Source organism: Passer montanus, unplaced genomic scaffold (assembly GCF_014805655.1).
Source record: "Passer montanus isolate IOZ18808 unplaced genomic scaffold, ASM1480565v1 scaffold23, whole genome shotgun sequence".
NCBI classification, from domain to species: domain Eukaryota; kingdom Metazoa; phylum Chordata; class Aves; order Passeriformes; family Passeridae; genus Passer; species Passer montanus.
Window position 1 is genome coordinate 8,880,802 of NW_024366926.1, and position 23,222 is coordinate 8,904,023.

General features: G+C 44.1%; 2 protein-coding genes across 2 annotated transcripts; both read left to right on the forward strand.

Annotated features, from left to right (window-relative positions):
- Positions 1 to 5,016: 5,016 nt before the first annotated feature.
- On the forward strand, positions 5,017 to 8,248 carry RPL34 (ribosomal protein L34). Its single transcript, XM_039710661.1, has 5 exons — positions 5,017 to 5,064; positions 5,621 to 5,694; positions 5,789 to 5,888; positions 6,608 to 6,711; positions 8,122 to 8,248. Exons 2-5 carry the CDS (start codon positions 5,630 to 5,632, stop codon positions 8,204 to 8,206), a joined length of 354 nt encoding a protein of 117 aa, XP_039566595.1. The 5' UTR covers positions 5,017 to 5,064; positions 5,621 to 5,629; the 3' UTR covers positions 8,207 to 8,248.
- A 3,045-nt stretch (positions 8,249 to 11,293) lies between these two features.
- Positions 11,294 to 15,492, forward strand: OSTC (oligosaccharyltransferase complex non-catalytic subunit). Its single transcript, XM_039710619.1, has 4 exons — positions 11,294 to 11,687; positions 11,833 to 11,926; positions 13,452 to 13,649; positions 14,834 to 15,492. The coding sequence occupies exons 1-4, from the start codon at positions 11,549 to 11,551 to the stop codon at positions 14,850 to 14,852; spliced, it is 450 nt and encodes a 149-aa protein (XP_039566553.1). The 5' UTR covers positions 11,294 to 11,548; the 3' UTR covers positions 14,853 to 15,492.
- Positions 15,493 to 23,222: the final 7,730 nt, after the last annotated feature.

A 23,222-nucleotide genomic window follows, 5' to 3' on the forward strand; every position in this document is an offset into this window, starting at 1 on the left:
GCCCCTCACCTTGGGTGGCTGCGGCTGGAGGAAGGAGCAGGGTGAGGTGATGATCACAAGCAGCTCTGGAGACATTTCCAGTGTGAGATGCCTACACCATAGCACACACTGCTGGGGAAAGATTGCCTCTGTGTCCGTGATGCCTGGATGGTCAGAAGGCTTAGACATGAGAAGCAGACAGGATTTAGCTTTATTTGGCACAAAGGGTGAAATGCAGTTTTCACAGCCTGGAAGAGCTGCGCAGAGCCCCTTTATTTTTCCATTTCTCTGTGTGGAAGATGCATGGCCTGGCTTATCACGGCTGCACCAGGAGAACTGGGGATGTTGTAGGCCAGAGACCCTGACTTCAGCTTGGGGGCTGATGAAAAGCAAACGTGAGCTGTCACCATGAAGAATTCACATCTCAGCTGCTTGTGCTGCCCACAGGCTCAGTACCCTGCTCTGTCTTAAACACTTTCCACAGGGGAGGGGGAGTGCACACAAAGCCTGTTTAATTAGGCGTTGTATAGGAAGGATGAACTCTATCCCAAGTGAGATGGAGGATTGCATGTCTTCTCCAGGTGGTGAAAGTATTTCTTTTCTTTAAGGCGGGAGAAAATAAGCAGGTGTGAGAATGGGACCTACCTGTATTGGTTTTAATCGGCAACTTTAGGCAAACTCAGTGTTCTCATCAGAAAAGGGGAAAAATAAACAGCTGAGCACTGTGATTCATTTACACTTCAAATATGCTTTGAGTTGGTTATTCCTCAATTAATCAAATAGCTGGTGTATCCCTAAAGTAGTATAAAGTGACACGCTGTGTGAAATCAATTTTCCCTTCCAAAATCATTAAATTCAGTAGCCTGTGACTACATCCCTGCTAATTCTAGTACCGGTCCTTTCATCCTCCATTAACTTTGGCACGCCTAACAGGCTGTCAAAAATAATTTCCCAGAACGTAAATAATTCAGAAATTAAAAATTAATAAATAATAACAGAGAGCTACTGGGAGATAGACTGGGTCAATTAGTCAGCTCTGCATTCTGTTTCTTCGCAGCAGGGGGGCAGCCACATTCGTTACTAGAATCTTTCCTCCGATTCCTAGGTCTGATTTACGGCTCTTCATTACTGGATCCAGTCAGACACAATTACCTCCATCACTATCTCAGTTCCTAACTTCAAAGAAACACACATTTTCTTGTCTGCTTTTTTTCTCCTTGCAGCAGCCTCAGCTTGACGTCCCTGGAATTTCTTCCACGCGGACTAATTAATAAGACTTTGACTTATCATATTCACTTCTCTTCTTTGATGTCCTACCTTAGTCAATCATCCTATTTAATTAGAATTTCAATGATAACTTTACTTATCTCGTGGCTAGATGTAAATTAAAATAACGGGATTTTAATTCTATTTCTTACAGGGTTATGACATTTTTGACAGAAAAAGTTTCAACCCAAATACGATATTATGTACTTCCTATGCTAGGACTGCATTCCACTAAATTGTTTTTCCCTTTGCTACAAAATAATTTTGCTTGTTTAACAAGCTCCACTGAAATGGAAATGAACTACAGCTTCTCATAACGTAATTTGCACAGGTCTGTGTTGTGGAAGGTTATGTTGATAGAAATTAGTATAATCAGGTTGCGACACATGCCACATATTTAACAAGGAAAGGGAATGAGATTTTTAAGAAAAAAAAAATCAGCTCTGGAGAGACAGTAGAGCCGAGGACCTCTTCTTTCTCCCCTTTCCAACAGCTGCTAATACTTTTCCAAGCTTTCTTGCTTCCTTTCCACATTTATGGATCTAAGCTTGTTGGTTGTATCCAAGTGGCACCTGAGGTTGGATTCTGACTTCAGAAAGACATTTCTAAAATACGTACTGACACACTGTTCATGGAAATGGTATCCTGCCTGTGACTTAACAGGACCACCATACCTCTCAGCCATCCCATCTTTTCCTCTCTGCAGCACCCAGAATGTGCTTGCCCACAGGCTTGCTTTCCTTCCCATGCCTCTTAGAGTTTGCCAGTCTGGACTGGTACAACAGCAAGTGAATATGAGTGAAAACGTCTCATTTTTTAATTGAAGCTTATTGTGGAGAAAAGCCCTACAGGGATCCATGAAGAGAAGTTAATGGGGCAGTGGAACCCTCCTGGGGCCTGGTAGACTCCTGGAAGTGTACAAATGTGTGAGGAAAGTATATGGGAATCCAGCCAGGCTTATCAAGCCTTTTGCCTTTGGGAACTCTCACTTGCACTCTGTTGGAACTTTCCATGTGACCAGGGAAGTTGTCATGCACATAGATAGGGGCTTTCAGTAAAAAGAGAGATCAAGAGAGGACCATGTGGAAAAGAAAGAAAGGATGGTCAACATACCAAGAACTGGTCTTAAACTGTGAACAAAGCGTCCTTCTGATGCATTAAACAGAATATGGTGACAGCCTCCTGGCTGGTGCAAAATACATTCCATTCCTAAACTGCCTTCAGAGATTATTATCCTTCCAATTGGATGTGATGGAAAAGAGGTTTACAGTTTTGCACTGCCGATAAGCAAGTACACCCTGAAAGCCAGCCTCCAGTTTTCTCAATGAAAAGGCCCACAACCTCAGGTGCTATGCTTCCACTGACATCCTAGAATGGAAAAAATGGATTTTATAGGATGCCACTGTTACTTTTCCACCCTGTTGGGCTGTGCATTTGCTAATCCATCCCCTTCGCTACATTCAAGGAAAGAAGAAAATGCAGAAAGAGTTAATGAGACATGTTGGATGTGGAAAATGACTGCTCCCAAAAGAGACGTTTTTGGTCCTGTGAAGAGGTAGGAGTTAAAGAGAACATGAATCACTTGACTAATCTGTACAAAATGGGCTTAGTGAGCTTCTCCTTCAAATCTTATCCCCACATTAGATAGCATTAAACCAGTTGTCATTAAGCTAACATTTCCAGATGCTCTGGTGAGCCATTTGCCTGATAGCCCTGTTCCTCTTAAGAAAAGAACTGAAAATGCTTTAAAAACGAGGCCAGTACATCCGCAGAAGCAAATGGCTGGAATTTAATTGGCAGTTTCTAAAATTTACACAGATCCAGTTTAGAGCCTAAGTGGGGTAAACTCAAAAGCGTATCAATACTATTGTCAATAATCAGTTACCTGTTGCACTGACAACATCTAAACTATTCTATCATAATTTAATAGTGTTGTTCTTTAACAATTGGATTTTGTTACACTTTTATATTTAGGCACGATTATTTAATCTAATTTAATTGGCTTTCTTATTCCCCTCAGGGTTCTGGGCCTAGAAAGTTCATGTTAAATACTCTAATTGCTCTGAAATTTACTTGTCTTCTAAAATATGCTCCTATTTTAAATATACCCTAAAATCTAGTTCATACATATTTTCTCTTCTTTCATGAATTAAAAAATAATTCTGTTGTCCATGATTTGCACTTAAAAAGAGTCAATAATTAACTAAAATAATAATTATAGATTGAAAACAGGGAGGATGCAGTACAACAAACTGTGAGTTACATAAATAAGGCCAGGAGCACACATCAAAGCTTTCTGAGCACCTGCTAATCTCCAGAAGCAGAGCTGAAGCCGCTAACGATGGCAGCAGCAGCACCCTACATGCTTAATGCGTGGGTCTCTGAGTATCACCGTGGAACAGTGCTCAGGAGCAACAGAGCATCGGGGGGCTCACAGACAGTGGGGCCAGCCCCATCCTCCTTGCAGATGGTGATTTCCCATTGATGCTGCATCAGATTTGGAGATTTTGGCTGTGCGAGTCAGCATCAATTATGGCAGCAGCCACACGACACTCACACACACCGTGAGAAGGAGGGCTTGGTGTGGCCCTGGGAACACCACCACGAAAAGTGTGCTCTAAAACTTCTTGGTCTTTCATGTGTCAGAGCCAGGTGGTGGGGTGGGATCCAGATCCATTAGTAAGGTCACATATAGATAGCAGAGGCCAGATGCTGATTTCAGAACACAGAGGTGGCTCTGCTTGTCAACATGCTCCTCAGCTTGGCAGGGACCAGGGGTGCGATGGGACTGGTGGGATGGCAGGTGAAATACCTGGGAGAAGGGAGTGTTTCTCCTTTCCTTCCTATCAACACAGTGTTTAATGAAAAGGTGAGGGGCTGCCAGAGGTATCTTCTGTGCATTTAGATTTTAATGTGGAATGCTGTTTCTGCCTACTCACAATCCATTTTACAGTCCCTTAGCTCTGGCTATTTCTGTTCTTTTCTCGGGGGTCTACCAAAGGCTATTAAATAGATGTCACAGAACATTCTGCGTTCAAAGGGGCCCACAAGGATCATTGAGTCCAACTCTCAAGAAAATGGCCCATAGAGGGGTTGAACCCACAACCTTGCTGTTGTTAGCACCATGCTCACACCAACTGAGATAATCTAAGGTCCGAAAACGTGGCCCAGCTCAGGACACTTGGGTGATGCTGACGGATGAACACAGGGAGGATGTATTAAGGGAGAGTTTCGGTGCCGGTCAGGAGTGAGGGCATCTTGAGGGGAACGGAGCCTGGCAAGGACAGCCCTGCAATGCTCCAGGCAAGGCTTTTGAGGGATACTGCGGGACCAGCCTTTCCTTGTGGAAGTTCTATGTAAGACACACGGTTCTCAGGTGTGCCAGTGTGGAAAAGCCTGTATGAGTGACTTGTAATTCAGAGTTCAGAACAGCAGGATGGGGAATGGCTTCTGGGCCCACAGCTGCGTAATTACCACAAACACAAACCCTTCTTTCCCAGGACAGAAGCCGATATTTTAGTCGAAGAGTTTTTCAGTAAAACACACAATAAATACAAAGGGCCCGCCCCCTGTGGCGCCCACTGCCCCGGCTCCCGATCCCGCCGCCGAGCGGCGCCCCGCCCCGCCCCGCTGCAGCCGTACAACATGGCGCCACCTGGCACCTCCGTGCCGTACAACATGGCGGTGCCCGTTCGCCAGGCGGCCGGGTAGACGGACTCCAGTGCGCAGGCGCTGCTATTACTTCCGGGCTGCTGCGCCCCGCTATTACAATGTTGACGCGCGCATTTCCGCTTCCTCTTCCGGGTCCGGCGGCGCCAGGTATGGCGGGGTCTGACCGAGGGCTGTGGGCGCCCATCCGCCTCCATCCGCCGCCCCGCGGGCGGCGAGCGCGGTGCGAGGCCCCGGAGGGCTGTGGGGACGGACCGGCGGCGCTGCTGCTGCCCGCGCGCGGGCTGGAGCGGGGGGCGGAGAGGCCGCGCCTGCCGAGGCCTCCGCGGTGGGGCTCCCGAGTGGGGCCCGCGTCTGCCGGGCCTGCGAATGAAGTTTTGTTGAGTATAAAGTACGGAGCTGCTAAAGCTTGAAGCAGTTCCTTAGGAGAGCGTGGCATAATCCAGGCAAGGCTAGGATGTTTGAAGGGTGTTCAGGTTGGTTTCGGTGATTCTTCACTGCGGATCGCTTCGGGCCTGCTGTGACGCGATCTGTTCTCTAATACAGTTCTGCTGGTGTCGCCGGTCAGCAAAGGCTTTCGTTTTATTTGTATCGCATCGGCAGCTGCTGGTTCACATTGGCTCTGTACGGGGGATCATGTGAGATGTGGATCCCTGTGTGGGCACCGAGCTCTTAACTAGCTCTGCTTTGCTTTTGACTTTTTTAGGGGTGAAAAATGGTGCAGCGCCTGACATACCGCCGTAGGTTGTCCTACAACACAGCTTCCAACAAGACCAGGCTGTGAGTAAGGCCGCGTGTAAGGAAACCCCTGTTGTACACAGGTGGTGCTTCACTCCGATTGTTGTGTTAACTGAGTGGTTTGTGCTGTGCTCAGGTCCCGGACACCCGGGAACAGGATCGTTTACCTCTACACCAAGAAAGTGGGAAAGGCCCCCAAGTCAGCATGTGGGATTTGCCCGGGAAGACTTCGTGGTGTGAGTATAATTGCAAACAGCTAAGGGTGTTTCTTCAGGACAAAGAGCCTTTCCAAGTACACAATGGGCCTCTTTATTGACCAGTTCTTGTTGAAATAACCTTTTTCTTTGAAATATTCAAATCGAGTGTTGTAAAGTTTACTGGCAAAATAAGCTTTGGAAGCTCAAACTTTTTTTAAGGCTCTCGGTTTGCATTATTATTAAGTATAAACTCTTGTTTTAGAAAATAGGATTTTTTTAAAACTAGACAGAACAATTCTACAGCAGGTTTAAAAACATAAATTGGACCTGTTAGGCTTGAGAAAAAAAAAGGGTAAGCCAAGTTTAGAAAAGTATTGTAGTTAGAAAAAAGAAATTAATGTTCTTAAAGTAATTTTCTTCAGAATGTTTTTTGAAGTAACACCATTGGTTTTAACAGTTAAGGGAATGCTTGAGTAATGCTGATCTTTCAGCAGTTCCTGTCTTAAAAAAACCAGTCTTTTTTATAACCAGTTTTTAATGACCCTCTTGTTGAACCCCTGAGGTGGAAAGAAAAGATCAGCTTGGGAGTGCTGAGGATGGTCCATGCACTGAGCTGCGACCTCGGTCACTTTTTAGTATCTTGAATAGTCAACTTCAGATGTTGCTGCCTTCTGTTTTTCTTTTTTAGTCATGGAAGCAATGTTGGTTTTTTATATTGCTGTCCCGTGACGCTCTGGTTTATTCCTTGCTGTCTGTAGGTGCGTGCGGTGCGCCCCAAAGTTCTGATGAGGCTGTCAAAAACGAAGAAGCACGTCAGCAGAGCCTACGGTGGCTCCATGTGTGCCAAGTGTGTCCGTGACAGGTAACCGACACAAAGCCAGCTTCATTCCTAGGATTGCTTCTTACACCATTTTTACATCTCTCCCAAACTTCGAAGGCTTTTGTCTGACACTGGTGTAGGGAGATGGAGAGCGTGAGTGTGGGGCACCTCAGACAGTGATGTGTGGGATTTTTGTCCCTTGCATTTGAGGGAGCTCCTGTGTGGAGATTTCATGTTCTTCAGGATTTCCTACTGCACTGTTGCACTGATACTAAACAGTCTGCTCATGCTGGATTTTTATCTTCTGTATTGACTGCCCATAGTAAAGATTATTCTGTTCTCTTGTCCTGTTTTGCCTTATGCAGATTTAATTGAATTTTTCACTTCTTCGTAGTGTTTTGAGATTCACAGGTATTACTTGGTTGTGTGTTAAACAGCTTTATGTGATTAAGCTTAAAAATGGCCTTTGCCAGGCCTCACTGAATTCAGTTTAATTGAGCAGCAATTGCATATCCTATGCTTCCTTGGCACATTTGAGGAAAAACATGACCTTGAGTGTGTCATCTCTGTGAAGGGTAAACAAAGCAGATCTCTGGGGTCAGCAGTCTAATGCCAGGTTTTTTTCATCTGTAGCGCCAGCATTATTTTTCTTTTTGGCATGTGTAAGTTCTAAGATAAATTACATTAGGCACCACTGAAGATGAGCTGTTACAGCTGCAGAGCCATGTGTTAAAAGCCACTTTTTTTCTGAGTGTTTTCCCAAACCCTTCATGAACCTGATAGGGAGTTTCTAGAGCATCAGTATGCTTTATTCTTACTGTGCCTAAGCCAGAAATTACAGCCACCTCCTTTCCTGTATTGGTCAGGTTTTCTCTTGCACCTGCTTAGGCATCTACCTGGTGGCCCTGCGTGTCTTCCAGAAATAGTCATATTTTGGCACGACTTGACCTGCTAGGCTTTTATCCCTGTTGATGTGCAAGGAGCTTTAATCCTGACAGGGAAAGTATTCCTGGTTTTGATAACTGGATGCACTAGTTTCCTGTAGTTCTGAGGAAGGGAGCTGACCACGACTCGTCACACCAATTCTGAGTTCAACAGAATTGAATTAATTCTCTAGTTAGGAGTTCTGCTTTTTGCCTTTGAAGTTTGTGAGGATGGTAAATTTTCCCATGTTCAGCCATCAGGTATTACCTGGCTTGCCTCCAAGCCACCTACCCTAAATTTGCAGGCGCTGTAGGCTGCCATCCCCAAACTGCTGCATTCACACAGTGCTACTGTCCCTGTCTTTGGCTGCTGGCAAGAACAGCAGGGGGTTCCCTTTTTATGGAACTAGAGCTAACACCACATGTGCAGTGAATGTGGGAGATGGCAAAATTAATTGTAATTGGTTTTATTTTTGTGTTTGTACTTCAGTAGGTAGACACATATACTAAAGTAGTTTTTCTTTTCCAGGATCAAGCGAGCTTTTCTTATTGAGGAGCAGAAGATCGTTGTCAAAGTGTTGAAGGCACAAGCACAGAGCCAGAAGTCAAAGTGAATCTATTTGTAGTTTCAGCCCAATAAATGAAATCTCCACTTCTCTTGTGTCCTGTCATTCCATGTGTGACTCAAAGCTGCTAGGAGCTGCTGCTGCTCACTGGTTGTACAGTGCAGAGCTGGGTTTTGCTGCAGCAACCTGTAAGTCAGGAAGCTCTGTTCAGTGCTGCCTGCTGGAAGGAGGTCTGGTTAAACAGGACTCTCAGCTCGGGCTCAGTCATGTAGAGGGATCGGAATATTCAGCAGTGCAGGTTTTCTTTCAGCAGCTGTTTTTGAAGTCATTGGAGGACTTGGCTCAGAAGAAAATTAGGACTTTGAAAAAGAAGAGCAAACAAGAGGACAGCTAGTGTAAGCTAAGGTAGATATATTTTTTAATTGTATGTGGTATTAAGTGAGGGTGGAGAGAATAGTCTTAACTTCTCAAAGCCAGTGCTGTACCCACCAGACAGTTGCCTGCTGCTACCTCTGGATCTCCTGGAAGAAAGCTGCAGCTGCTGTATCCTGTGAGGTCTTCCTGGGTCAGCAGTTACAGGTACAGTACCAACAGAGCTCCAGGGTGCGCTAGGCTGGACCTTTAAAGGCTTTCTGGTTTAGAGTAGCAGTTTGGGCCGTTGGTATTGAAATTTGAACCAAAGTTTGTTGGTTTATCACCAAGGATATAATTGTAAAAAGTGAAAATGGCTTTTCTTCATTCTTTGGTATTGAAATTTGAACCAAAGTTTGTTGGTTTATCACCAAGGATATAATTGTAATGTAAAAAGCGAAAATGGCTTTTCTTCATTCCGTTTTGTAGAGAACTGTAAATGTCTGTCTGAGGGTGTGCTAACACGGGTTAATTCTTGCTTTGCCTGTATGCAGTGGTATTCCTCAGCCCCAACTCTAAATTTCAAACTGCTTTTAATATCTGACAGGCATCTATTTTTACCTGCTTTTAACCAATAACCATTTTTTCAGAAAGGTATTGTGCTCCCCCATGAGAGTAAGGAAGGAGGAGAAATAACAACTGAGCACACAGGCTTACTGGGAGCCGTGAGTGCCACTTAAAGGGGTTTCTGAGGTCACCTGTGGAGTCTGCTCGAAGGAAGGAGGAGAAATAACAACTGAGCACACAGGCTTACTGGGAGCCGTGAGAGTGCCACTTAAAGGGGTTTCTGAAGTCACCTGTGGAGTCTGCTCAGGCTGTGGCTCACATGTGTGCAGGTCGCTCCTGAGTGCACGCTGCCTTTTTACCCTGCCTAGCTGTGTCACCTGTACAGTCAGCCAAGGGACAGGACAGCAGGCTGAGTCAAAAAGCCTTCTGGTGGCAGTGAGCTGGTGCTTTGGGTGAGGTGCCTGGCAACCCTCAGCTGCCTCCTGGCTGTGACAGCGGGAGGTGGCTCTGGTGCAGGGTAAGTGACTTAATACTGTGCACGGTGAAAGGAGTTGTACCTCCCTGAGGATTTCTTCACATAGTCCCAAGGAGTTAAAATAATTGTCAGTATTCTCAAAATGGATAAATGTCACAGCTTGAAGTATGTGAAGCGTTTCTCAGCTCAGGTGCAAAGGCTGTAGCTCATGAAAGGAGGTTTTGAGACTAATATTACTGTTAACATTTTTGGGTGCTGTTGCTATAGTTACTTTACAAGGTTAACATTTCCTTAGTTAACTGTCTTACTGTTCTAGTGCAAATTTTAGTACTTTAGCATGCTGGGAAAAAAAAGGCAACTAGGGCAGGTGTGTGGAGGCTGCCCCTGTCTTGCATTAAAGGCTGTGAGATTCGAGTTTTCCTTCAGGCTTTTGGAAAGAAGTGGAGATGGAGGGAGAATAATTTTGGAATAATGAGAGTAAATGTCATAAATGTTTGTTGACAGGCACTGCAGAGGAGATTCTTCTGAACAGGAAGGGTAAGACTGAAAACAGCTAGTTGTAAATGACATTATTGCACTAGAAGGCAGCCGTTACAGGTTAGGAGAAGTGTGCCACTGCAGGCACAAATCAAAGCAGTCCTTAGGCAGTGTGTCAGTGAAATGGTAACAAGCCCCGTAATTATTTTAAAATCAAGCAGTTGGCTGCAGTGTAGGAGTGGGGCAGGCATTTGGGGAAGGGCTGTGCAGTGGGAAGTAGGCTGGGTGAGTTCAGCTGGTGCTTGTGCTTTGGAACACACTCCTGTAACCTGGAGCTGAAGAGTTCTTCCCTTGCCTTAGAGAGTCTTCCACTCAAAAAGGGAAGTTTTTCTGACGTGCTGCCTCGGTGCCGCTCTCCAAGGCGAGCTGAGGGCAGAGGCAGGAGGGGCCTGGCTGGGCCGGGCCGAGGAGGTGTGTGCACCCTAGAGCAGCGTGTGGGATGGGCTGTAACACCGTACCCTGCTTGCTCTGAGCAGCGACTGCTGTGATGTGCCTTTTGCTGCCTGGTCTGTGTGCAGGGGTGACCTCTGCCTGTGGGTCACGATGGCCACCGCATCCCATGGTGCGCCCGAGGGGCATCCCAGCCCCACGCTCCCCTGCAAACACAGGGACTGGGGTGAGGCCGATACGGGACTCTGCCCCGGGTCCGCATCACCCCAGCCCGACTGTGCAAACTCACACCGGGACCTGGCTTCTCCTTCCCCCCGCCTGAGAACTGCATCAGCACAGCGTGTCCAAAGGGTGCTCCTACCCCGTGGCACGGGCTGGGCGCCGGTGTCCCTAGGGTCCCCCGCCTGAAAACTGCATCAGCACAGCGTGTCCAAAGGGTGCTCCTACCCCGTGGCAGGGGCTGGGCGCCGGTGTCCCGCGGGTGACGGGCAGGCTGTGTCCCCAGGGAGGGGCGGGCGGTGTCCCGCGGGTGACGGGCGGGCGGTGTCCCCAGGGACGGGCGGGCGGTGTCCCGCGGGTGACGGGCTGGCGGTGTCCCTAGGGACGGGCTGGCGGTGTCCCCAGGGACGGGCGGGCGGTGTCCCCAGGGACGGGCGGGCGGTGTCCCGGAGCGGCCACGTGGCTGCCCAGCCTGGGGGCGGGGCCTGCCTCAGGCCACGCCCCCTGGCACGCCCCCGCCCCGAGCCGGTACCCAGCGCCGACACGTCAGGGCTGCCGGGTCCTGGCAGGTGAGTAAGACGGATAAACCTTTCTCCGGCGGACTGGCGGCGTTTCCATGTCTTTATTCAGACAAAAAAAACCGCTATGAATCTGTCATTTAAGCCTGCTCGCCGGTTTCCAGTGCTTTGTCTAGTTTGTCCCTTTAGGACGGGATCCGTTTCCCCTGCCAGGACGCGGCAGCCCATTTCCGTTTCCGCCTTCGTGTCGGTGGGAGCGCGGCCGCGGCGGGAGGCAGCGGAGGGCGCCGGCAGGAGCAGCGGGGCCGCGCCGCCCCGGACCGCACCGCGGCCATGGAGACGCTGTACCGCCTGCCCTTCGCCGTGCTCGAGTGCCCCAACATCAAGCTGAAGCGGCCGAGCTGGGTGCACATGCCCTCGGCCATGACCGTGTACGCGCTGGTGGTCGTGTCCTACTTCCTCATCACCGGAGGTGAGGCCCCGCTGCCGGGGCAGCTCCCCCTCGGTCCGGGTCCGACCGCCCGTAAAACACGAGCCTCGGGCATCCCCAGCGAGCCCTTGGTGCCGGGGCGGCTCTGGCTGCTGCCAGTCCCAGCCCGTGCTTGCTTTCCCCGCAGGAATTATCTATGACGTGATCGTGGAACCGCCGAGCGTGGGCTCCATGACAGACGAGCACGGGCATCAGAGGCCGGTGGCTTTCTTGGCATACAGGTAAGAGCAGGGCCCTGTTCCAGCAGCGGCGTGCTGCAGGTGCCTGAGCTCAAGGGAATAAACCCCGCCTTGCCGAGCTGGGCTCCCTTCCCTTCCCTTCCCTTCCCTTCCCTTCCCTTCCCTTCCCTTCTTTCTCTGCAAGGCAGGAGTTGTTTTATATCGCTCTTGGTTCACCAAGAACTATTTTTTGGTTTTTACAAAAACCCCACCAAACCAGCATTGAAACCAGTGGAACTCAAAAAACATAGTCCTAAAACTTTTGAAAAAGAAAGGTCTGTTAAAAAGAAGTTGTTTTGGGCTGGCAGTACTTCTTTTTCTTGCTAGTCAGGTTGAGCTTTATACTGGATGCAGATACATTTTTGTTGCAGAATATTTAATGTTTGGGAATCTTTTCGTTTCTTACGTTTTAAACTCCAGTGTACTTGGGATTCTGGTGGGGAACATTGTTACAAATGTGTAACAGGGTCTTCCCAGTGCCCTTGGCTTTCAATCCCTTACTGAAAATGAGCTGGAAACTCCTAGTAACAAACTGGTCTGAAGAGATTAAGTCTGCTTTTGTAACTCGGGGGGAGGAATCTGTGTGTGTGGAAACAAATAATGATTTTTATTAAAAGTTGGTTGAATCTGTGAGGTCTGTGACATGGTTGATGTGACAGATTTTGGCTTGGACTAGATGTGTGCTTTAGACTGGGTTGGATTGTTGCAATGTTGATGAATCAGGTTGCTGCAGGGGGTTAGCACTGTCATTTGTCAGTGTAAACAAGATAAACTTGTTTGTTTTCCAGGGTATGAGGCAGTAATGATGATCTTTATTCCTGTATGGCCATCCACCGTAGTTTCATCAATGCCAGTTTTATGAGGTTGCTATTTAGGAGGGTGGGAAGATGGCTCAGTGACTGTGGGAAGCAGGAGACTCGTGGTCCAGGTGCAATATTCTTTCTGCATCTCAGCTCCCTCACTCTCCATCCCTTTCCACTTGTAAGAAGGCAGTCCAGCTGTCTGGGCTGACAGGGAGCCCCACGGAGCACCCCGGCTGGTCCCTGCAATGGATCCATGCAGGCTCAGCAGAGCATCCTGCAGGATGTGTGCTGGAACAGCAGGTGTGCTTCACGTGCTGCTGTAGTGCTTTGAGTGGAATTTGTCCTGAGAGGAGGATTGAGGCAGTCCTGCCTAAACATGGGGATGGAAGTGAAGAGGTCGTGGTGCCGTGCCTTGGGATCATCTGTATGACCAGGACCTCCTTGGAGCTGGGTGGTAGCTGATGGAATGCACACATATGTATAAATCCTCCCGTGTGCTGCACTGGGCACCTTGCAGACTCTTAGTTCTGGGCATAAATTGTATATCAAAGTCTTGATGTAATTGTATAACATTTTCCTACTTGCTTTAGTTAGAAAGTCAGCCATCAAAGTTCATCATCCTGCGTGTTTGTACAGCTAAAGCCTGTTGAGTAGCTGGGGTTTGAAATGTAAATAATTTCTTTAATCTTTTTCTGACTCTTTTCACCTTTTTTTTTCTCCTTTAGAGTAAATGGACAGTACATTATGGAAGGCCTTGCATCCAGCTTCCTCTTCACAATGGGTGGCCTAGGATTCATAATTCTGGATCGATCCAATGCACCAAATATTCCCAAGCTGAATAGGTTTCTTTTGCTCTTTATTGGATTTGTTAGTGTGCTTTTGAGCTTCTTCATGGCCAGAGTTTTCATGAGGATGAAATTACCGTAAGTGATTTGTCTTTCAGTCTTTCTTGTGGCTCATGTGTGCTGTGTTCAATTTAAGAGTAACAGAAAATATGGTGATCTTCAGTTTGAATAGAAGTTGCTTGTTTCACTGCTTTTTTTGGGTCAAGCTACCTTGAATATCAATTTAAGAGTAACAGAAAATATGGTGATCTTCAGTTTGAATAGAAGTTGTTTTTTTCACTGCAGTTTTTTTGGATCAAGTTACCTTGAATGAGGTGGGATGCTTTGGGAGCCAGCTTCTCTAAGATCATGCTGTAGTTTAAAAAGGGTGACAACTCCTGGTATGTTAGAAAATGTGATTAGTGAATCTGACTTGCTCAGTGTACCTTAAAATTCATTGTCTGTACTGGTCAGGTAAGTAGCTACAAAGTAGGGCTTTGAGGAATATGGAACTGTTAGAGTACTGTAGCTTTCAGCTGTGCAAAATCCAAATGCAGGTTTTCCAGTTTCCCTCCACCCCCTCTGTATTTTTCAGTCTATCTATTTAATTTAGAATAGCTGAAAACCTGATCTTTAGAGGTACTTGTAGGTAACTTTTGGAGTAGCTCCGTGAAGTGTTGAATTAATAGTGACAGTCATTCTTCTATTCTTAAATACTATTTTTGGCCTCTGCAGCATACTTTAAAATATTTGTTTCATAACACAGAAGTGATGGGTTCCCTGGCAGCAGCTGTCTGGATAGGGACCTACCCTATATTTTCTTGCTTCATTGATGCTGTATGTTTTTTTTCTTCTTCACTGAGTACATGTGTGTCAGTACAACAGTTCTCATTCTGAAATTCATGAAAAGAACAGGGCTTCAGGGAAATGGAAGAGAAAGAGACAACAGATTTGTGTGAAGTGTCAGAAAAGATCAGGTTGTATTGAATATCTTAACGCTTGTAGTTTGTGTAAAGGGCACACATAAAGAACATTTCTTAGGGTATAATGTGGGCTTCAAAAATTCCAATTAATTACCAAAGTTGGATTAAGAACATGCTAATGCATTTTCAGTGTCATTGAAGAAAATCAGCTTAGGAAGGAGTGTGTAGTTAAGATGGCCAAATAGTCTTGATCAACAGAGGCTTTTGCAGTCTTAAGTTTAAGATTGTATGTCTCTTGATTTTTGAGGAGTGCTGCCTATGTTTGCTAACTTTTTCTCTAAATTAATTTTCTTTCTGTAGGGGCTACTTGATGGGTTAGTACCTCTTGTGCTGTGTGAAAGTTCGAGCTGAATTTCCTCCTCTTCACCAAGTGTTTTAAGAAGAAACAGCAAGAAACGAATTCCATAGTCACCATCAACAGCAGAGAGACCTGGCCATGAGAAACAACTAGGGAAAGAGTGCTTTCTCTGCAAACAAACTGCCACTACCAGTGGCTGATCTGTAGTTTTCAAGCAATGTTTTGTCATTTCTGACGTAGAGCTTTTGAAAAAGAGAAAGTTATATAGCTGAGTATTTCTTTTGTATTCCATCTCAGTGTGAAGTAGAGAACCTACCTTTAGCTCTACCTGAAATGAGTATTTGCCATTAACGGTTCTTTGTTGCAGGTCTGTCTCCTCTTCCCTTATTGGGACAATTATGTATGTGAATCAGAGAAGAAACACTCAAAACGTTGATTTCCAAGTTGTAATCAGAAAATTAGAAACTTTGGATGCTTAACAGCCAGAATACAATGAGTCTGAAATTATTGTGAAGGCATCTTTGGCCTTGATATTAATGCTCTATGTGAGCAAATCCAGACATGAACTGGGAAGGGCAAACTGTATGAATGTGCATTTTTTTAAAGAAAAAGTGTACAAAAGGAGCCAAATAAAACTTATTTTCTAAAAAATTATTTTAAATTTGTGCAACTTGTAAGGATTTTTCTTGTTTGCATGGACTGTTCTACATTCAGACATGAGATGCCATACCATGACCACATAATTTCAACTTTGTTTTTCACTGTTGGATAATGATTTTTTTTTTTTTTTAGTATCAGGCACAGGAAACCTCATTTTCCATTAATTTGCACTGTATGTAAACAACATGCTGTTATCTGTAGCCAAGAACACTTCTGAAGCTGCTGCTTTTTTGTGTGAGGCAAAGTTCCAGATTAATTTGTCTTAATTTTAAATGATTGAATGTTTCTGAAATGTTTCATTCAAGTAATGTATTGCATTTTGGGGGAAGGAAAGATCCCTCTGAACCACCATAAATTTCTTTTTTTTTTTGCAGTATATGTGTTTGAAGCTATACTATTTTAACCAGTATAATAATATAAAGTAGAAAAGTTATTTATTCCTGTAGTTGTGAAGTAAGCATTACTGTTCACATAATCAAATTTCTGAGCTAGTTGTTAATCATCTGCATTCAGGAAATGTCACTTCCACTGCCACATTCTTACATACAATGTGACACTTTTGCATCTGTTCATCTTACATGTTTGTCATTAATATTTAAGGTAGTTTGAGCTGTTTTATGAAGCTCATAACTGCAAAATTTCCAGTCTTTTCTGTGTAGTTATCTTTTGGTCACTCTGGTTTTGGTGAGACACATGTTTACTTTCAGGGGGGAGTATTGATATTATGTGTTGATATTATGTAAGTAAATAACTGGATCGTCAGTCATCTTTTTAATACTCTTGAGAGGCAAGTCAAACCAGAAAGTCAGTTCACTGTCTTTGAGTAAGACTCTTCTGGCTCAGTGCTTCAGCTTCAGTGACCCAAGTTTGCAGCTGGTTCTAAATGAGCAGGCTCTTGAACGGTGATTTTAAGGGCACAGTTCAGTGCCTGTGCTCAGTGAAGTGCTTTCACTGTAATTGCAAATTTCAATTGTAACTTGAAACAGTTGAAGCAGACATAATTGCAAGGTAGAATATAGTTTTGGGAGAGTAAAACTAGGTGACTCCCCCTACAATAAACAAGGCTGAAGGAACATCACAGGTTTTGGTTACAGACTCCCAGCTAGGCCTGGTACGATCATTGCCCAAGTCTGGCACAGAGAGAGCCAGGACAACAAATGCAGAGCAGAGGATGGACTACCCAGAAATGAGACATGGTAGGTTGGAAGATGGCGAAACACACTATTGGAGATTGGTTTGGAGGCTGGTTTGTCACTCAAGGTAAAATTTCTACTGAGTCAAACTGCGAAGAAAAAGTATTGCAATGTGTTGGATGAATACCCTTTGTAGTAAAGAGAGGCTGGCATTTTCTGTAATTGTCTGCTGTTCTTTATAGTTAACAGCAGGTGGCCTCTAAAGCAGGGGCTTGGAATAGTTATAGGAATGTTTCAGTGGCTGAAAGAAAACTTTCTGCAACTTGTGACAATATCCATCTGTGCTTCGTGTTCATATCTTCAAGGTTCAACTGAACTAGATCATGGGTGAGAGGTTAAAAACAAGGTAAAGGTAAAGCAGAGCTTGCAGGAACACATCCTTCCTGATTAAAACCAGAAATTTGGCCTACTTCCAAGTGCAACAGAAAGAGTCAGGCTGAAGTGTAGAGGTCTTGATTTTCTGGCTGTCTTGATGGATAAAATACTGAATGCATGGCTTCAGTATAATCTCTGAGAGATGATGCCTAGTCAGTATAGTCAGGAAGACATATATAACTTGTGTAGCTTTTGAAAGTTAGTATATACATGTATGAACCCTTAAATGATTTTATACTTAATCGAGTTAAGTTGAAAAATACATCTAGATGAAAAAGAACAGACATTCTGACTTCTTTTTTTTTTCCCCTTCAGTGCATTTTCCAGACTCCTGCATATTGTGGAACAGTAACTGAATCATTGAATCATTTAAGTTGGAAAAGATCTATGAGATTATCAAATTCAACTATCAACCCAGCACTGCCAAGCCCACCACCAAACCATGTCCCTCAGTGCCACATCTCCATGTCTTTTGAATACCTCCAGCCACAGAGGTGCTGGGAAGTGATGGGAAGTGGCTCAGTGAGCAGTTAGAACAATTGCCTCTACTGAGGATCTGTGTATGGATCCCATCCAGGCCCGTAGATCTGTGTGTGCCCAAGCGCTGTAGTAGGTCACTGACCACTTCTCCTTGGATTATGGGGGCTTCATTCTGCCCCCCATCCCTGTCTTCCAGCTCAGAGAACTGGCTCCCCACAGAATGACTTGTCTTCTTATTAGGGACCAAGGCAAAGAAGGCATGAAGTACCTCAGTCTTCTCATCCTTTATCACTACATTTCACTCCAGATTCAGTAAAGGATGGAGATTCTCCTTAGACTCTCTTTTGTTGCTAATGTATGTTTAGTTGTAGTTTTCAGTTGTCTTTTATAGCAGTAGCCAGCTTAACTTCTGTGTGGACTTGGCCCTTCCAATTTTCTCCCTGCATGTCCTCCTGACATTTTCATACTCCTCCTGAGTTGCCACCGCTTCTTGGAAAGGTCATAAACTCTCCTTTTTGTTGTGACTTTCTGCCAAAGCTCTCTGTTCAGTCTGCTTCCTGCTTCTCTTGTCTTTAGGCATGTCAGGATGCCTGCTTCTGCATCTTTTCGATTTCCCTGTTGAGGGGTGTCAGGCCTTCCTGGACTCCTCTGTGACCCAGGGGACTCTGCCAGTCTGGGCCATAAGCAGGCCAAAGTCTGCCCTCTGGGAGTCCAGCATAGCAGTCCCACTGACCCCCCTCCTTACTTCTCCAGGAACTGACACATATTTGGAAGATTTGTGTCTCTGAAACAGTTTGTGGAAGAAGGAGGATGATTCAACCATTTTGAAGAAATGTGCCTAAATATACATTCTCGATACATTAATTAGGAAGCACTATATGTTTGACTTCTTAAGAGTTACAGTCTTATAACCTGAGACAACCCTAAATTTCTTCTGTTGCCTTCAACACAGGGAACCAATGTGCCTATGGGAAAGACAGCAATTATCTTTTTTTTTTTCCTGACACATATGGAACTCCTGCACACAATGGAAACTGTTTTCCTACAGCATAGCAACGTCTGTGATAGTGTAATTGGTATTGCATGTTTGTGAATGTGATTATTGTATTTTTCCTACATCTTTATGGTTTTCCAAAAAAAGGTTGCAGCAATAACTGGCCTATTTTCAGAATTTCTAATTGCTACTTCTCAGCACTGCAGTTTCTTTAGAATACATTTCTTCCAGAACATGGTAAAAGAGGATTGAAACAATTAGAAGAAATTAATTGGAACAGTTACAGTAGAAATCTCAGAAGAATTTTTTGTAATACTTTGCAGTCACATTAAGGTTTTTCTGCTATGCTAATGTTTGGAGAACTCTGGATTTTAGTGACAAAAAAATATAACTAATGCATCAAACTCTTTTCAAAGGGTAGTGTTTCACGGGAAGTGGCTAGTAGGAATATGGGAGTTTCTAGGTGATTTGGTTTCTTTGCAAAAACTATTTATGCTGGTGTCCTTTTTGTTTGACATGGATTCCTTTCAGCCAAGAACTGGACTGAGACCATGAGCTCATTTCAGAGCAACAGCTGTCTGACTTTACTGTGTTTTAATTAGAGATGCAGATGCAGGGCCCTGCATTCTGCTGTCCAGCGTCTTGAGTGCGTAAGGCAATTTGCCGAGCTCCTGTTTGATGATATCAGTTTGGTTACTAATGTTCTTCAGGCATAAGATGGAGTTACACTTCATCATGTAGCTATCCCATATGGGTTCTATAAATGTCAAAGCTCTTAGACCGTTCTACCTGCAGGCTGGAAGAAATAGTATTTATCTCTCAGTAAATCGGATCAATATGGTATCATCTGCTGCCTAATGCTTGTGAAAGACTGATATTTGTAATTTCCTTCTCTTTTTGGTATCAGTTTTCACTACAGAGATCAGTGTGGGTGGGGATACTGGTTTCCCTTTGTTGTTTGGTGGAAATGTTATGCTTTTAGCTGGAAACAGGGAAAGAAAAAGCTTGAAAGAACTCAGAATGGTTGTGTTATTCTAAAATAAACTGTGAAAGTTAAACTTTTTCTCATTACTTTGTAGACAGCTTAAATAATTTAAGAATTTTTAGGTATTTCTGACAGAACCTGGATGATAGATAATACATTTACTACATTCAGCTTTCCGGTGTATCATCTGTCTTTAAATGCAGATGGAGACTGTGAGGAATGGGGAATAATAAAAAATAAGCATAACTTCAGTTGGAAGAAGAGGTTTTGGGGTGTGGGGGAAGCATTTGAAGCTTGGAAGAAAATGGCAAAAAGATGAGTAGCCAGCTTGGATTTTTAAAGAATAAGTCATATGAAGATAAAGGTATATGTATGAGAGTTATGGGCCCCATGGATACAAGAAAATCAGATGTTTGGGCTGTAGATTTTGATACTGTCTTGCATGTTTTGGAAACTTGGCTTACCTAAAACAGCTATAAGCTGAATTCCAAAGTACTTTGAGAAGCATTTTCATAGAGTGTTTGCTGATTAGTTGATGTCCTCATATAAAAGTGGAAAGATATCTTACATTTTAGGTCCTGTGGCTAGTTTTGTTCAACACCCTCTGACCTGTATTGAATAGAGTGTGCTGACTAAATAAGCAGAAACCATAAAACTCAAAGACTGCTGGGAGGGCAGAATTAGGATGCATAGTGATCCTAACAAATCAATAAGTGGTCTAAAAAACTAGGCTGGTTTATTCTTTCTGGGAACAAGCACAAAGTATCGATGCTACTCAAGGAAAATAGCTGGCATAAAGTGGGATGTGAGTAAATCCTTGGGTTCTGCTGAACCACAAGCTGAAGAGGAGAGCAGATTGCCTTTTGTGCAGCAATAAAACATCACATGGAGATACTGGCAAGACTTTACACTTCTAAGTATGGAGGCATAAAATTAAGTGTGAAAATGAATGAAGAAATTTTGTTTCTGCATCAGTAATAGATAGAGCTTCGATAGCAGCAAGGAGGAGTTGGGGTAATACTAGAATCTTTATAAGGTTAAAATAGTTTACCACTGGACTAGATAGTCTGTGCCAGTGACAACATTTCTGCTTTGTGCAGCTCTAAGAAAGGGCTTGGCAAATGCCTGTTAAAATTTGCAGGTACCTTTGGCTTGTTTTGGGATGAGTGCCTGGTTTCTTGAGGTGTCTTTCAGCGACTGCCCATCTTTATTATTCCATGGCTGAGAACAAAACCTTTGACTTTCCAAACACCAAGGCTCTGTGTCTTTAAAAATAGTTGTTGAAGGTCTTTGTAAATAGCTGAATCTGTCCTTTAAAAATACTCCTGCAGTGCAGTTGTAGAACAAAATCCTGCTGGCCTTGGTTCAGTCTGAAAAATCAAGTGGTTATATGAGCTAGACATGACAGCAGAAAGTAGCTCCATTAACTGCCTTCTGCCAGAAGAGGAAAAGAGATTACCTGGTGGGGTAAGGAAAGTAGAAGTGTATGGAGGAACGTTTAAGGCCTTATTATTTTCAAATTTTCATCTTAGTCCTTCACCTAAAATGTGTTATAATTAGACAGCTGTCAGTATAGCTGTTGTATTAGAGCAGGGCGACGAGTGGGAGGAAGCAGCCTGTGATATTTCTAGGAAGTATTTTGCTGATGGAGCTTTTTCTCTGTTTTTCCCCTCTTTGAGCTGGAACAGCAGTAAGACACTGATACATTTCTCAATTACACCAACTTTCCCAGACACCTCCTTTCAGCAACTGTGCCTCACTGACCTGTGGAATTTAACTTCTTTGTGTTTTCCCCAAGTGTGTCTACCTCTCTTTGCTACAGCTGGTTGTTAAACCAGCTCTGAATGCTGTGTTTCATCTCCTTCTGCTTGCCTAATGCTGGTCTGAGCTTATTCAAAGTCTTTATCCTATTGTCTTTCAGCAACTGCCATCCCTTGTTTCTTTGCTGTCATTCCAGACTTCTGAGTTTCAGGATACCACTGTTGGTTTTGATTGCTGTCTTTCTAACTGCTGTGGTATTTCTACCTTCAAAGGGTATTATTTATCAGTCTCCTCAGCTTTTCCACTTCCTTATTCCTCCTCACTGGTACTTGCTCTTTTATCACACTGAAATCCATCACTTAGCCCCAGCAGCCACCTGGCTGCCTGTGACCCTTGCTCCTCTTAGTATTCCTACCTCTGTTCCTTCTACTCTGACTACAGGTCCTTCCATTTTCCCTGCTGGCCATTGTCTGAGCTACTTTACCCTACACTGACTCCACACTTCATTAGCTCCTGCTATCTGTGACAAAGCTTAACCTCCTGGCTTCTCTCCTGCTTTCAGCCTCTCTCATCCTCTGGTTGTTTCTTTGTCTGTTCCAGTTTTCTCTTAGCTGTCTCATATCTTTGTCTTTATTGTCCTGCACTCTACACCATCTGCTGTGCTGCTGCCTGCATGACTCATCCTGAAAACAATAAAAATCCTACTGCATTCCCAATCATTACACCAGGGAGCCAACGAAGGCACGCCAAAATCTACATCAACAGCAGTCCAGCCAGGATCTTCATGGAATTCAGGTACATCATTTTTGTTTAAATCAGTGTAAGTTAACTGCCAAATACATCTGAGAATCCTGCCAAAGCTTCATCACAGCTCTAAGGAAAGGAGGCAATTGTTTCCTGGGGCTGGATTTAAAAACACCTCTGCAGGGATGACCTGCAGGTTCTTAAGTTTTTGAGCAAGTAACATGAAAAATATTTTTTTCCACACATACAGTTACTGAGTGTTTTATGAGCATAGACAACATATGGTCTGTACACAATAGAACAAACTAAGAAAAATCTGTCACAATTATCAAGATTCATATATGTAGTAGACAAGGCAATAAATATGAAAGGTCATAAAACCAGGGAAATGGAACATTCCATCAGACTTTCTTTAAAGATACACAAGGTACATGATGCTTAAAACCACTGCTAAATAACACAATTATTAGCAAACTATATTTGAATCATAGTTCAGTTTCATAGCCTAAGGAGGAATAATTTCAGATGTATGAGGAAGTTTTTTTTTTTCCTCTAGTGTTTTTAAAGGCAGCAGACACACAGTTACCTTAAATATTTTTTAGTCTCATCTAACAGCTAGATAAACCCAGGCTGCACTTCACTGAAATCAATGGAAACAGACCCATGCAAAGAGGGAAATAATGCTTGTAGTATTTTGGATGTGTCTAAGGATTGTGTTTAACCACTGCTTGTTTACCAGACTGTGGCTGAACAAGCCGAGTTTTACCTGCTTTGCATGGTCAGTACAAGGCACTGCCTTTGTGCACCTACATTTGGAAAATAAATGATTTGTACTTAAACACTGTCAATAATATCTGAAGCTGACTAAGGAAATTCCTTCCATCATTAGTACTTCCAGCATTGTCATTAGCTACTACTCAATCTTTTTCAACATTGACACCTTTAAATTTCACCTTTCTGCAGTTCCAATCCCCTGTTAAGCTGCTGGTTCCCCACTGGATGGCAGTCCCTGCAACGTTATTTGCTCTGGGAAGGAAAGTCCAGCTTTAATGCAGCGAGCTGAAATCTCAAACTGCTTTGTAGATGAATATGAACATGAAATGTTACAGCTGTGAGTATATTTGCATTCTTTTTTCTTGTTGCTACAGCATAAGTGTGTGAAGGATTTTTCTGTATGTGTCTTTCAGTCAAATTAATTT

Excerpts from the sequence above, each read along its gene's own strand:
- OSTC (XM_039710619.1), top strand. The coding sequence starts at position 11,549 with ATGGAGACGCTGTACCGCCTGCCCTTCGCCGTGCTCGAGTGCCCCAAC. Across the intron at positions 11,688-11,832 it reads CTACTTCCTCATCACCGGAG|GAATTATCTATGACGTGATC; the intron begins GTGAGGCCCCGC and ends CTTTCCCCGCAG. Across the intron at positions 11,927-13,451 it reads GTGGCTTTCTTGGCATACAG|AGTAAATGGACAGTACATTA; the intron begins GTAAGAGCAGGG and ends TTTCTCCTTTAG.
- RPL34 (XM_039710661.1), top strand. The coding sequence starts at position 5,630 with ATGGTGCAGCGCCTGACATACCGCCGTAGGTTGTCCTACAACACAGCT. Across the intron at positions 5,695-5,788 it reads GCTTCCAACAAGACCAGGCT|GTCCCGGACACCCGGGAACA; the intron begins GTGAGTAAGGCC and ends TGCTGTGCTCAG. Across the intron at positions 6,712-8,121 it reads GCCAAGTGTGTCCGTGACAG|GATCAAGCGAGCTTTTCTTA; the intron begins GTAACCGACACA and ends TTTCTTTTCCAG.